Raw genomic sequence first — 16,223 nt, forward strand, 5'->3', positions numbered from 1 at the left:
CCCAGCATCCTGCTGCTTTGATAGTCCAGGTAGTACAGAATCTTTTCTTTAGACATGAAAGGAGGGGGCTGATGGAGCTCAGCTCCCAGTTGCTATGATGAAGACGGTTACCAGCTGTTCTGTACCATCTACTGGGAATGACCAGGTGTCATTCCTATTTTCATCCAGGAGCCCCCGGCCGACCTCACCTGAGGCCAGCCAGGAGCACTCACGGGCTGCTGCTGATGATGGATAGCAGTCATATTGTACCATCTGCCACTGCGGAGGGGAGGGGAGGGGAGAGGGTGATGCTGTTCAGTGCCGCACCTTCGCGTCTACCAGCAGCATGCAGTAGACATAGGGTGACATTGAAAAAAGTCAAGAAACAATTTCTTTCCCTTTTCTTTCACATGGTGGGGGGAGGGAGTAAATTGACGAGCTATACCCTGAACCACCCCAGACAATGTGTTTGACCCTACAGGCATTTGGAGCTCAGCCAATAATGCAAATGCTTTTCGGAGACTGCGGGGACTGTGGGATAGCTGGAGTCCTCAGTACCCCTTCCCTCCCTCCATGAGCGTCCATTTGACTCTTTGGCTTTCCGTTACGCTTGTCAGGCAGCACTATGCTGAGTCCCTGCTGTGGCCTCTGTCTGGAGATTTTTTTCAAATGCTTTGGCATTTCATCTTCTGGAACGGAGCTCTGATAGAACAGATTTGCCTCCCCATACAGCGATCAGATCCAGTATCTCCCTTATGGTCCATGCTGGAGCTCTTCTTTGGATTTGGGACTGCACCACCACCTGTGCTGATCAGAGCTCCATGCTAGGCAAACAGGAAATGAAATTCAAAAGTTCACGGGCTTTTCCTGTCTACCTGGCCACTGCATCCGAGTTTAGATTGCTTTCCAGCGCAGTCACAACGGTGCACTGTGGGATATCGCCCAGAGGCCAATACCGTCGATTTGCGGCCACACTAACCCTAATCCGATATGGTAATACTGATTTCAGTGCTACTCCTCTCGTCGGGGAGAAGTACAGAAACTGGTTTAAAGAGCCCTTTATATCGATATAAAGGGCCTCGTTGTGTGGATGGGTGCAGCGTTAAATCAGTTTAACACTGCTAAAATCGGTATAAACACGTAGTGTAGACCAGGCCACAAGAACATGCTTAACTAGAAGCATGTAGGTAATTCCATTGACTTTGATGAGACTGATCAAGTGTTTCAAGTGCTTTGTTGGATAGAGGCCAGACTACTCAGGTCTTTCCAGGATTGATCCCTAAAGGATTCTCTCTTCTATTGTAATTAAGCTAGTGTGCTAACATTCTCTCTCGCTCTTTCTTTCAAACTAAATAATAAACACTTGTTTTTAATTGCTAAGAGGGAAGTTCCATATTTCTCTTTCTTCAAGCAATAAATGACAGTATTATGAAGGCTGTTAGAGAGAGGTGTGTAACAGAACAATTTTATTTTAAATGTTAATTATATTCCTTTAACACAAACTCTCACACTAAGGATTGTCTACATAAACAATTAGAGTTCAGAAAGCTGTGGTTTGACTCTAGCCCTCACTAACCTGCTACAGTGTAACTCTGTGTACCCTGGGGATGCACATTAACGATTTGTTAGAGCACTTTGATCTAGTCTTCTTTGAAACAGGACTAAACCAAAGCACATAAGCAGACTGTTAGTTCACATCAGCAGCGTGCACACAAACAGTTGCACTGCAGCAGGCTAGTGCAGCTAATGTCTCATCCCAGCTTAGAGTGAACTAAACATTCGCATAGACAAGCCCGAGGTCAGAGGCAGATAAAAATGAGGCTTTACAAATTGTCAAAAACTCTAGTTCTTTTAGGCTGCACTTGTAGCCAAATGGCTTATTTTGAAAGGTGGAAACACGATTGCTCTCTAGAAATCAGAGACTGGTATAAAACTTATCAGAAATTGCAGCCCTTGAAAAACTCATACAAATAATGGCAAGAACTCAAAAAGTTGCAGGATTGATGCACGTTCCTTTAGTTACAGACTTTGCAATGTAATTGTATTTCATATACAAATCTTTACTCCTGGGGGAACTCTGTGTCACTGCGCAATGCAGATTTTTTCAGAAATTAACATTGTGTGTGCGGAATTTCCTTTCCCCCATAGAAATAGGTTGCAGTGCTGCTGGCTGTCACTAGGGGACCCAGCAGACCCTCCCAGCTCACACATAGAAGACAGTGCCGGGGGAGGGGGAGGGAGTTAGAGGATTCCTGACACAGCACACCCTGAGGGAAGGAGACTGGAGTGTGCAGGAAACTCTGTGCAAGCCTGGTACCGAGCATCAGGCTGTTTCTCCCTCTGGATCCCTGGGCTCTGGAGGGTGGTGGTGAGGACAGTGAGTGTCTGGGCTGGGGGGGGGGGCATGGCTGGGCTCTGGGGAGGGGTGCAGGTGTCTGGGTAAGGGGGGGCATGGCTGGGCTCTGAGGGGCGAGAGGGTACGGGTATCTGACCTGGGAGCCCCCACAGCTGGGCTCTGGATGGGGAGGGGTTTGGCTGCAGGACCGGCTTTAGGATGTGCAGGGCCCAATTCGAAAGCGCTGCCACGGAAATGCCGCCGAAGATAGCGATGGCAATGCAGCGGCAGCTCAATCGGTTGCCGCTGTTTCCGGAGGCACTTCGGCGGAGGGTCCTTCCTCAGCAGCAGTTGTCTTCTGGGGCCTTACTTGTGGGGCTCCTCTTCTGGACGCTGCGGGGCCCGATTCACAGGAATTGGGGGAATCAGCCTAAAGCCGGCCCTGTTCAGGTGTATTGGCTGGGGGAGAGGGGGTGTCCCATGGCTGGGCTCTGGAGGGGAGGAGTTGTGGGTGTCTGGCCCCCTAGATGGGCTCTAGGGGTGGGGGTGGGGTGAAGGGGGCAGAGAAACAGGAGTTGTCATAGGGGTTTCTTTAACTCACTACTCCTGGGGGAATTTTTGTGTGTTTCTGTATTGTTACAGACATACTTGTTGATAGGTATTTTGAAATAATTTACCAAGATAAATATTATGTAGCATTATTTTGAGAAATAAAATTTGCAGAATTTTAAATTTTTTTGGCACAGAACTTTTAATTTTTGGTGCAGAATGACCCCAGGAGTAACAAGCGCAGTTGATAAATGAGTCACTTACTGAGTCATTATACATTTCTAACCTCTCTCTCTCTCTCTCGCTCTCTCTCTCAGTTCTTTTCTCTAATCCTGTTTCTGAGCCTGAGTCTCTGTAGGGGGATCTCTCTCCTCTCCCTGGTACTCTCTTGTTTTCTAAGCCTCTCTCTTTATAGCCGTCTTCTTTCCTACACTAGACACACACAGCAGTGATTTTTAACTTGACAATGTCACAAAATGTGTCTCTTTGTTACTCTGTAAAAATGAAGAGAGATTTAATAACAAAAATCTAGGTGACTAATATGACCAGGTATATTATCATGAAAGAACCATGTAATTTTCCTGAATGTTAATCCAGCTGTACAGTTAATGTCTAGAACTGTGCCATTCCTAGGAAACAGTTAGATATCCTTTGTTGTAAATTGTTATTGTCAATATTAACATATTGAAAATATTCTGTACAGAGAAATCCCAGTTGTCAAGATCAAAGCTCTCTGTGAAGCATAAACCAGAAAAAGCAAATTTTCAAACATCAGGATTTTAGATATTCCAAAATCTATTTCTATTCTGTATCTTTTAGTTAAAGATTAATCTTCTTTTTAGCTTTAATGATTGCAACTGATCTTGAAACAGACTGGAAGTGTATTATATACACCCTTTAAAAACTACTGTGCTCTATATTACAGAATACTTCTCCTGGAACTAAAACTATCATATTATTTTCAAAAGATCACACAAGATAGATAAGATTATGAATGAGAGCTGGAAAATTAAAGGTAATCTGTTGTGTGGTAGAAAATAAATTTTTAAATTTTCTAGTTCACTGTAAAATAACTCATAATTGATACAGAGGATTATCAACTGTATAATATGAATTCTCGTCTCTAAGTTTCTTGTATGAGTTTCTGCTCAACTTTATTTTATTATTATTTAGCCTTTTTTTACTGTGTCAGCTACAGAAGACAATTTCTTCACATAATATAGACACAGACCTTCAATAAAGCCATGCTGATTTACATCTGCAGAGGATCTGGTTCACTACATATGTGTGTGTGAAGTTTATACCCCCCCCACCCCAAAACATGTGGAGATAAATACCCATGTGATAAATTAGAGAATCACATGATCAGTTGCAGACCAATAAAATAAATAAATGCCTCATGCACCTTTGGCTTCCTCTCCTTTCCCCTTCCTCCCAACTCAGTAATCTGCCTACTCTAGGACTTATTCTAGTAGTCCAATCCACTGAGCAACTTTAAAAAATGGCAGCTATTTGATGTCCTCCTTCTCCCAAATGTGGAATTTCCCCCTCCCACCCCTCTAAGATGGGTAAAATTTAGTGCAGTACCAGTGACCGATTTTCTATACATAAAAAAATGACTTTAAAGTCCAATATGATTTGAATCTGCAGGACTAGAAATAGAATCCTTATTTCATAAGAAATGGATGCGAATGTGAGCATATCTATAAAAACCATACACTTTCCCCCTTATCAGGAAGTAATGGATAGTTGATTCACCCAATTACTTTCTTTAAAATATTCTTACCATGAGCCTTAATAATAGAAGGTGTAGAACTGGTGCTACCAACTGCTTCATAACTTGAAATGTTCACTTTCTGAGGAGTGATAAAAGGTGTCGTAGGATGCTTCTGTATCTTTCCTGAAAACATTAAGCAACCGTTATTCAAGCTATTGGGGTCTTTAAAACAAATAAAGAAATAAAAAAAAGATTATTCATTGGCCAAGAGTAAGCAGTAAAGTATTGAAATTGCCACAATACATGCTAGCACAACCCAGGAACCAAGAAAGTGTGGCACAACAGCAGCTTAATATTTTTGTTTTGGCATGTCTTCTACAATAGCTACCTTAAGATGAAGCTTTTTGTTTCAGGTTTAGATTTTCTTTTGAATGTTTGTCCACAGAATGCTAGGAGAGCCAGAAATCAGTTTCACGTCTACGGGTTCACCTCAGATGTGCTACTTCCAAATAATAAATTATTATTCAGACACTTACCATCATCTCTGGCATTTGCACAACATGCTGTCAGAATTATTAAAACATTTTATCACTTGTTCTTTGCATATAGAGCACTTAGACCAACATTTACAAACTTGGATGCTTAAAGTTAGGCTTCTAAATCCATATTTATGGAATTAAACAAATAGCTTAATTTACAGAGGTGCTGCGCCCCTGAAAATACCATTGTAGACTAGGGCACTGGCCACTCTGCAGGATCAGACCTTAAATTCATATTCAAACTAACGTACTTCGGACTGGATTTAATGTTGATTTAGGGTGGCCAAATAAATGTCTGTAGTGATCTTTTGGATTCACTGAGTCACAGTTTCTACCGCAAATGGAATGTCATTTGTTCTAATTTGTCACTGTTTCTTGGGGTTTAACTACAAAATTACTTTTTATTTTAATACAAAAATTAGAGATTGAATAGGACTACAGGAAGGTGAAAGGATCCATGTTGGCTGATTCACTTGCAGAGTTGGAATCTTAGGGCGCATCTACATGGTAGGGTAATGTGCACTACAGGGGTGTGATTTCTGAAGCGCACCAATGTGTTGGGCATTAATTTGTCCACATAGTCTGTGCTGGTGTACACTGAATAGTCCCTATGGCACTTTGTGTTTCAAACAGCACTATGTTAAAGTGCATAAGGAAACTTTTAGTGCACACCAGAAGGGTCTACACAGACAAGTGAGTGTGCAACACGTTAGTATGCTTTAGAAATCACACCCCCTGAAGTGCACATCACTGCACCAAATAGACAAGTGCACAGTGGCAAAGCTTAGACTGTAAAAAACCTTTCCCCAGTCCTCAGCACAAATATTTTAACAGGCTGTATTAATCATGATGGGAATAGAATGAGCCAAATCCTGGGCCATGCCAGAGCTGAATTTAGCACAGCTCGGGAAGGTGGGCACAAACGGTGCCATAAAGCCTCCTTTACACCCCCTATTTCTGTCCTGTTCTGGTGCTGTTTTAAGTAACACCTACCTGTGCAGGGTCTCAAAGGGGTGTTCTATTATCTGCGCTAATAGAAGTGCAGGGCTCCTTTCCCCAGCCATGACTCCTATATGCCAAGGGATAAAGAGGAAGGGAGCTTAGAGTTACTATGGGAGCTCTAACCCACCTGGGGATTTTCCTGTACCCAAGAGGATTGCTGAGTGGAGCCAGCTAAGCCAGCCTTCCAATTGCTTTGCGTTGCCTGAGTGGCACAAAGTCGCTAGAGTGTAGGACAGGGTTGGGACAACATTTCTTTGTATTTTTGTACATATTTTAACTCAGTAGCATGACCCAGTATGTACGGCCATGGAATGAGACTCGAGAGTCCTGGGTTCTATTCCTAGCTCTGCCACTGATTTGCTGCGTGACCTTTGGTAAGCTACCAACTTCTACTTCCTCTCCCACCCTTTGTCTTGTTTATTTAGACTTAGGGTGACCAGACAGCAAATGTGAAAAATGGGGACGGGGTGGGGGATAATAGGAACCTATATAAGAAAAAGGCCCCAAAATTGGGACTGTCCTTATAAAATCAGGACATCTGGTCATCCTATTTAGACTGTAAGCTTTTTGGTGCAGAGACTGTCTGTACAATGCCTATCACCATGGGGGCCTCATCTTGGAGGTGGCCTCTTTGTGTTGCTTTTACACAAGCAATAATAATAATAATAAAAAAAAACACTTGGAAAGAAAAATATTCTTTCCAATAGCATAAGATTCACATGTATCAAGCTGCTGCCATCACATCAGCATGTTATCTTCTCAGACCAAAAAAGATCTGTTATCCTGATCACATTTCAAACCTCCACTCCACATTCATCTCCTCCACTATATATATATATATATATATATATATATATATATATATATATATATATATATATATATATATATATATATATATATATGTGTACGCACATATGTATGTATATATGCACACACCTCTGCAATTTCTTCCATTTGGACCTTGCATGATAAGGTAACACTCACCAGCTGACGATGGCCCCTGGGCCAGAAATATGAAGTGCAAATTGCTGGCAGCTTTTGACTGAGTCGATATGGGATTTCTTGAAATGAAAGAGCAGTTGATGATTCCGTTATTAAAGGAAGTCATTATGGTCTGAACATTACCCTAAAACAGAATATCTGTAATTATTATTACATAGAACGTTCATCATACAGCAACAAACAAACAGTATTCTTGCCAGCAAGTTAAAGACGTATGGGCTGGATGAATGGACTATAAGGTGGATAGAAAGCTGGTTAGATCATCGGGCTCAGTTGGTAGTGATCAATTGCTCCATGGGTTCCTAGCCAATGGGAGCTGCGGGAAGTGGCATGGGCTGCAGGGACATGCTGGCCACTGCTTCCCGCAGCTCCCATTGGCTGGGAATGGTGAACCGTGGCAAGTGGGAGCTGCAGGTGGCCATACCTGTGGATGGTCATTGTAAACACACTGTCTCGTGGCCCACTAGCAGATTACCCTGACGGGCCATGTGCGGCCCCTGGGCTGCCCACCACTGGCTTAAGGTCTCATTCCCCTGGACACTCATATCAATGTAAATTAGGAGTAACTAGAATGAAGTCAGTGGGGTCAACTAGAGTACAGTTAATAGTAGATATTCATAACTGATATACAAAAGCACAAAATCTCTGATGTAGCATATTCCAGAAAATAAACTGATTATTCCTTTGCTAATAATTTTTTTTCTGATATAAGTACTAAAAAAGTAAAACCAACATGTATATACTTGTCTTAATTTTTTTTTAAATGTACTTTTTTCCCACTCTGCTGCAGGAGGTATAAACAACATGATTCTGTTTACTAGCCTTACATTTTTGATTGGTTAAATGTTTAGCAGCATATTACTTGATTTAAGTTTTACTGCATAAATCAATGGCTGATCCACTTTTTTTCTCTCCTGTCTATCTTGGTCTCTGTCTAGCTATTAGTCTTTGCTAATACCAACTCAGAGCAGAGCCAGGAGAAAAGCTAATATGGATGAAAATATGCAGATGGTCCAAATCAATTTTAAGGCATAAACTCTGTTCACAGCAAAGTTACACTGCTAGCTTTTGATACAATAGTTCACAGTTTGGTGATCTTATCATCCTGTCTGGAATTCAGCACTGATACTGTAGCTCAGCAACAACTCTGGAATAAAAAGCAGGCAACAGTAAAAAATACTAAAACAGTGTTATTCTGCACATACATACAACGTAATGTGGAATTAAATTACCAGGCTCAAAATGTCTGGACTAGTTCGTCCAGTTGAAAAGGCACGTTGAACTTCTATTTGTCCTGTTGCATTCTTACCACAGATATAAATGTCGTCATTCCCCTGGAAAAGGACAGATTTGCCCATGTCAGTGGTGACTGAGTAAAGCTGCATGCAGATCTTACAAAGGAAAATCTTACACAAACTTTGACTGGAGTTTCAGGTGCACCAGGACTATGGAACTGAGCACCATAATAGTAATAAAATCAAAACTCAACTGATATTTGAGGGTACCGCTACATTAGAGACAATTGGCATATTGTCCAGTAACTTTGCACCTTAAATATAATCTTCCATTCAGTTTCTTGCAAAGGAGCAATAGTTAGAGCATGCGTACAGAATGTGCCACTCTCATCACACAAACCTTTTTTCAACTGTAGCTCTAAAGAAGCCATTGCAACAACGATCTCCTTTTACAAATAACCTTTCATTCCAATCTAAGGCACCTATACTTTAAAAGATCTCTGTAACTAAAACAAGTCAGTGTGCCTGGAGGAACTACATCATCAGCTTTTCATTTTGGGGAAAAAAATGCCTAAAAGATGTTTTTATATTTTTTTCCACCACTTTTTACACATCTGTGTTAAAAATGCAATTTATTGATCAAGGCCAGATTTAACACCATGAGAGCTTAAAGTTAGGTTACTAAATCCATATGTTGGTACTTGTATAAATGGCCAAGCACTCAATGAATTCAATGGGAGGCAGCTCAGAACTTCTGAAAATTTGTCTATCAGAACATGATTCAGCAAAACACTTGAGCATGTTAACTTAAGTGCTTTGCTAAATTGGAATCTCATTTAGGTGCGTAGCTTTAGACTTCTATTTTTGAAATCTTGTCCTGCAGCTGTTTGAGTTGCAGATGTCCATAACACTACACTTTAACAAAAAAAGAAAAAAAAAAGATTACTGAGATGTATCACTTAAAGGATGTAGTGCTACACAAAACACGACAAGCACAATGGTAATCCACTTCCCTAATGGTAAAATATGAGTTATGTTTAAAGGCCAAATTCTGTATTGACTCAGATTGATACCCCATTCAAATTGACTTCAGAGTGTAAGTGCTGAATTGGGTAATAGAAAAAATATCAAGAAAAATGAAATCTCATAAACAATGCAAATTAACTGGAATTTGAATCTGGGTTGCACAGAACTGTAATATTATACCAGTGTTTGTTATTCAGGTAATGTGCTATGGTGCTTCATGATTTCTTAGAATTTTGAAATATTATAGATGACAACTTCCTAACTCAAAAAAAGTGATGCATCCAACATGGGGGAATTCTATACTAGACCTTATAATGACACATAAAGCGGAACTGATCACAGAATTAAAAATTAATGGTATCATAGGTACAAATGATCATAAGTTGATCACATTAATAATGTAAAAAGAATAAAGTACAGACCAATAATATATATATTTGGTACCTTAAAAAGGCCAATTTCATAAAGTTGAAAGCAATTAGGGGCCAAATCAGCTAGGAGGAAGAATGTTATCAGAAAAAGGTAAATGATAATTGGGAATTATGTGGGTTAGAGGGGAAGTGAAAGCAGCTATAAGATCTAAAACAAATGGAAGAAAGGGGAAGTTGATAGTAATGAATATAAATCAGAAGCAAGGAATTACACAACACTGAAAAGAGAAACAAAGGGACACAAAGAAATATGTAGCCATTAGAGTTAAGGATAATAAGGTGTTTTGTAAGTGAATTAGGAACAAAAAGAATCCTAACAACGATATTTTCCCATTGCTAGATGGAAATGGTAGAATTATCATTAATAATGCAGAAAAGATAGAAGTATTCAATAAGTATTTCTGTTCTGTATTTGGGGAAAGAATAGAGGATGCAGTTATATTAGATGATGATGATGATGATAACAATAACACTCTTTCCATTCCATTGAGGATGCTAACAGCAGCTACTAAAGTTATACATTTTAAAATCAGCATGCCCAGATAACTCGCACCCAAGAGTTTTAAAAGAAATGGCTGAGAACCTTGCTGGACCATTTTACTGTTGATTTTCAGTAAGTCTTGGATCACTGGGAAGTTCCAGAAGACTGGACAAAAGCTGATGTTGTGCCAATATTTAAAAAGTATAAATAGTATACCCTAGTAATTATAGGTCTATCAGTCTGACACAATCCAATGTCTGGAAGTTGAAGACTGGAAATAAAGTGTAAATTTTAGGTTAATTAACCACTGGAACAATTTACCAAGTGTCATGGCGGATTCTTCATCATTGACATCTTTTAAATCAAGATGGAATGTTTTTCTAAATGATATGCTCTAGGAATTAATTTAAGGAAGTTCTATGGCCTGTGTTATACAGAGTGTTAGAAGAGATGATCAGGTAGGTCCATTTTGGCCTTGAAATCTGTGAATAATCAACACTCATACTAGCTTTCCTAAACATAGTGGAACTCTCCTGCTCTACAGGTCTCCCCTTTCTCTCCACTGTAATCACTGAATAGTTTCTTGTCAAGTTTCCGCAGTCTGCAAAACAGAACTTTGTTCTTGTTCCAATAGTGTATTCAGTGATAGTATCTTACCATTTGTGTATCATCAGAAAACCCAATGGCTATATATCCATCAGAAAGGCCGCTCATTTCAAATTTAAAAGCGTCACCACCTAGTGACTCAGAAGACATGAAATAACAGTTTGGATCATCCAGATTACACCCAGTGGGACTGATGAAACAAAACTTCTGTGTGCCACAGCCTTCACGTCCAGAGGTCTGTAATTTACGACAGCATGAAAAACTATTAGACAGTAAGTTAATTTACCAATATAAATTAGGCAATATTATCTAAATGAAGCCACAGTCTCCAATTTACCAAACCAAAACCTCACTTTCAACTCTTCAGCTGTTAGGAGAAAGAAAATAGATGGATCTATATGTAGAACTGTTGCCACCTTAAAGAACATTAAATACTAACATATCTCCCTATGCTTAGAATAGGGAGTAACTGTGTATGTCAAATAATTTGTTATTGTAACTCTGGGGAGATGCTGGCTTCTGAATTGCCAGCAAGTCTGCAGCTGGTTAGAACATTTTCCTCTTTTTTATCCTCTTCTTCTTCCTTGCCACTTCCTTATTCAGGGTTGGCGTGACCATATTTACTGGACAAACTCCATATGTTTTATGGAAATATACTTATGAGTGTGAATATAATGTAACTGGAATATGCTTTATGCAAAAGGTATCTTGTAAGGTATCATTACAAAGCTTATAATCTACCGAGTGTGTTCATCCTATTGGTAATTATGTATCATTCTTGTATCTGAAGCTAGAAATATGAAGTATAACTCTGAAGTTCTATTGTAATTATGTAAAGTGTGGGCCATTAATGATAATTTGGAAGCTTGATAGCTCCCATTGACTAGGACAACTGGTTATAAATGGCTCTGTTTACTTGCAAACCTCCCTGGGTATGTGAGGGCCAGCCCTGGAAGAATGAGATCTCACAGGATATGAGACCAGGTCACAGGATACCAGAAACCATCTTAAACCTGGTCCTTTTCCATTTAAAAGGAGGGGCAGGGATCCAGAGAAACAAAGGGTTCCTGCCTTGGGCCTGTCATAAACCCCTGTTAAGGGTTAATGCCTCTTTTACCTGTAAAGGATTAAAAAGTTCACCTTGCCTAGCTAACACCTGACCAGAGGAACCAATGGGGGAACAAGATGTTTCAAAAGGAAGGAGGGAAGTTTTCCCTTTGTTTAGAGTTTCAGTTTCAGCCGGAGTGAAAAAGATCAAGGAACCACCCTCTTATCAGAGTAGTAAGTTTTAGAAAGGGATAAATAGGTTTATGTTTATTTTCTTTGTAACTTGTCTTGGTATCAGTAAGGGAATTATCAAAAAATTGGGTGTTGGGTATTTTTTCTTTGTGTAACTAAATTTGTGCCAGGGAACATCCTCTGTGTTTTGAATCTGTTGTCTGTGAGAGTAGCTGGTATGCTAATCTCTCCCAGAGGGTTTTCTTTCACTTTTCTTTTCTTTAATTAAAAGCCTTTTTTTCTTAATACCTGACTAATTTTTTCCTTGTTCTTTTTTTTTTGATCCAAAGGGATTGGATCTGGACTCACCAGGGATTGGTGGGGGGGAAAAAGGGGGGATGGTTAATTTCTCCTTGTTTTAAGATCCAAGGGGTTTGGATCAGTGTTCACCAGGGAATTGGTAAAGTCCTTCAAGGCAACCCAGGGAGGGGAAAGTTTTGGGCTCCAGATACTGAAATTATGGATGGTGGCAGTGTTACTAGATCTAAGCTTGTAATTAAGCTTAGAAGTGTCCATGCAGGTCCCCATATCTGTACCCTAAAGTTCAAAGTGGGGAAGCAACCTTAACAGGGCCAAAGCTATAAAAGGGGTTAGAGCAGAACAAGGGGGGCCGCCAGTCATGAGAAACCCCCTAGTGACCACCTGAGCTGTAACTAACAAGGCCTGTATGGGGGAAAGGACTGGGCCCAGAAAAGAAAGGGGTCTAGTCTGTGAAAGAAGCTTATTGGACCATGTCTGAGGGTGGGATTTACCTGTAACCAGTTTCTTAATGTATTTGTCTTAGACTTGCCTGTTTTTGCTTTATTTTGCTTGTGACTTACTTTGTTCTGTCTGTTATTACTTGAACCATTTAAATTCTACTTTTTATACTTAATAAAATAACTTGTTTATTAATTAACCCAGAGCAAGTGATTAATATCTGGGGGAGCAAACAGCTGCGCATATCTCTCTATCAGTGTTATAGAGGGTGGACAATTTATGAGTTTACCTTGTATAAGCTTTATACAGAGTAAAACAGATTTATTTGGGGTTGGATCACATTGGAAACTGAGTGCCTGGGTGCTAGAGATAGGTCACCTGCTGAGCAGTTTTTAGTTAAAGTCTTCAGTTTGGGGTGCATGGACCAGACCTGGATCTGTGTTGCAGCAGGCTAGCATGTCTGGCTCAACAAGGCAAGTTTCCGAAGTCCCAAGCTGGCAGGGGAAACAGGCTCGGAGGTAACTTCAGCACGACAGGTGACAGTCCCAAGGGAGTCTCTGTGCTGAATCCGTCACACAACTATATCTTCCTATGCTTAGAACAGGGAGTAACTGTGTATCTCAGATATTTTGTTGTTGTAACTCTGGGGCGATGCTGGCTTTTGGATTGCCTGCAACTCTGCAGCTGTTTGGAACATTTTCCTCCTTTTTATCCTCTTCTTCCTTACCACTTCCTCATTCAGGGTTGATGTGACCATATCTATTAGACAAGCTTTCCAGGTTGGCTGTTCAAGCCTGACACCCTTGGTTTGAAACTGGAGTTTCCCTGCTCCTAGATGAGCTGCCTACTGAACTCCACTTGCCCCAGCAATACTTGTTTTCAGGCAGTCTTCATTTGCCTTGATGTCTTCGTCATGGGGCCTCTGTGGCACTTTATAAAGGTAACCATGGCACCAGCCACCCCACCACACCCTGTTCAGAGATGCTGCCAGTTGCTCTGCAACTGCTTAGTGGATATTTGCAGCTGTCCTGCATCTACAGGATGTTCCCCTAACTGCTACTTGGGGACATGTCTGATGGGAGATGATTGCTCCTTCACAGGTTCCTACATTCTATCCGTAACCCATAAATTCTTGTCTAAAAATTATTTGTTTTAACACATTAGAAGTGGTTTTGATACACCTTTTAGTTTATGCTATAGATTTCAGTCTTGGCAAGGGGCAGACATGGGTCAGAAGCAGGCTGTCACAGCCTGCCAAAGAGCAAAGGAGGCTCAAGAGCACCTCCATGCCCAATACCTGCAGGATGGAAGGGGTTCCTGAAATAGAAGGCAGAGTCTACAGACCAGCTGCTAAGCCAGGCTTCATCTTCTGGAACCCATCTACCTCCTGCCCTGGAAGAGGGGATGGTTCTAGTCCTTCTTTAAAGGAGGAAGGCTAATGGTTCCAGGAGAGATGGTTCCTTGCCTCCCTTCCTTAATTTTTATTTCTTATTTTAAAAAGCATAAACATAAAAAGTTGTTAAATGGTAATGTGAATATTCAGGTTAGTTCTATTTGTCTGTTGTTCTTTAGGGCCTACAGTATTGCCAATCCCAAATGTTCAAAAATCATGAGTCAGGCTCATCAAAAATCATGAGATTGGCTTTAAAATTACATGATTACATAAAAATGACAGATTTTGAGTTCTTTTCATTTTCCTTCTCCTTTTTGAGTCTTTAGGGTGCACTGGGATCACATTTCTCCCCAGCCAAAAGAGCTAGAAGCTTACTTTTTCTTTAAGAATGAAGGCTGAAATCATCAGAGCTGGGGCTTTAAAGAAAATAATTATCATGAGACTTATGAAAAAATCATGAGAGTTGGCAACACTGGGCCTAGAACACCATCTCCAACATAATTGCCCTCCATTACTAGAGTATGAAGATGGCTCTTAGACACACATTACAGCTCTATGTGGCTTCCATGTATAAACAACACTGATGCCATATGACTCATTTAGCGTCCTGCAGGGGCCTCCTTTCTGCTCCCTAACACTGTGTGATGCTGCTGCTGACTCCTGACTGCATACAGTATTCACTTGCATTGTGTGTGTGATATTACTCACACCAACAACTGCTACACTTTTCTTAGAGTCTTTTCCTCCTGCTTTGGCACGTGGGTGCAGGTGTTCCCAATCCCTGCCCATCATTCCTTCATTATGCTCCCCAAAGCAACTTAATGAAACTGTTCTAGAGCCAACCTGCCATTTTAAACACACTTTTGTTTTGTTTAGGAAACTAATTTCTAAAACAACAAATGGGAAATTTCAACCATAAATTCCACTATTGATCATGGGATCGTACAGATGATCCCAAATCCTCCCAGTACACTCCACCCACCTACTCTGGGGTTTCTACCCTGAAACCACAGCCAGATCAGATGTGAGAGAAATTAAAACAAAAAATGTGCTGACTTGTTCTATGACATGCACTCACCGACTAATTAACAAATCTAATCTAGCGGGACCCCACCCATGTGTGGTTTTCACATTCACTTTGTTTTTTAAATACTGTAAAGTGGAGGAAAAGGAGCGTTTGCTCACCCACCACACCAACCCCCCAAAAAGGTCTTTTTAAAATTGCCCATAAACTATATAACAAAGGAAGATACGATCAGAGAGGTACAGCAGACATAAGTGCGAGAAGTAGGAGTGCTGCAGCACCCCTAGGTTTTGCGCCCAGTGTCCCGGCTACTGGCCCTAAACCCGACACTGGCTGTGCACCCCGCCACCCAGGGTTCCAGTCGCTGGCCCCGCTGCTGTGCGGGGGCTCCACAGCTGGCCTTGGATCCTGCTTGGCCGCATGCCCCGGGGTCCCGCTCAGATGCTGGTCCTACACCCGGGGGCTCTGCTGCTGGCTCCAGGGTCCCAACCACCAGCCCCATGCCCGGGGCTCCACACACCGCCACCAGCTGTGGCTCCAGCCTCGCCACCTTATCCCTATCCACGTCTCCGCTCCTGGCCCCAGCTCTAGGGGGCGGTGAGGGGTGCAGACAGGTGTAAGAGGGGTGCAGCTCAGCATCCCTACTCCAAAAACTGCTCCAGCACCACTGACAGCAGGTGCTCTACAAGCACACTTCCCCCAAGACTCTTGATATAAACTGTCTCTCATTCCTATACACATACAGCTGGCAGGCTGTTCCCTCTCTCTTTCTCTGTCAGGGTGCAGTGTGCAAAATAAACGACACTGCACATGATGGTACCAAGACTGGTGTCTGACTGTGTTGTTATCATGTGCTCATTTGTGAGTCCCAATATGGACACTGAGGTAAGTCCCTCCACTTGAAGCGTTTCACAAAGGAAGGGT

At 41.3% G+C, this 16,223-nt stretch overlaps 1 protein-coding gene across 6 annotated transcripts in view; it reads right to left on the bottom strand.

Moving 5' to 3' along the window:
- The window catches only part of LOC115656744 (putative ferric-chelate reductase 1), a 52,372-nt gene that overhangs the window by 16,308 nt on the left and 19,841 nt on the right, over positions 1 to 16,223 (bottom strand). For all 6 annotated transcript variants that reach the window (XM_030573870.1, XM_030573871.1, XM_030573872.1 and 3 more), the window contains exons 6-9: positions 10,957 to 11,142; positions 8,359 to 8,460; positions 7,109 to 7,250; positions 4,650 to 4,763 (exon numbers count right to left, since the gene is read on the bottom strand). In XM_030573870.1, the coding sequence (XP_030429730.1) occupies positions 4,650 to 4,763; positions 7,109 to 7,250; positions 8,359 to 8,460; positions 10,957 to 11,142 (544 nt within the window). The remainder of the gene's footprint in view (positions 1 to 4,649; positions 4,764 to 7,108; positions 7,251 to 8,358; positions 8,461 to 10,956; positions 11,143 to 16,223) is intronic.

The sequence above is a fragment of the Gopherus evgoodei genome, chromosome 8 (genome assembly GCF_007399415.2).
Source record: "Gopherus evgoodei ecotype Sinaloan lineage chromosome 8, rGopEvg1_v1.p, whole genome shotgun sequence".
Taxonomy (NCBI): domain Eukaryota; kingdom Metazoa; phylum Chordata; order Testudines; family Testudinidae; genus Gopherus; species Gopherus evgoodei.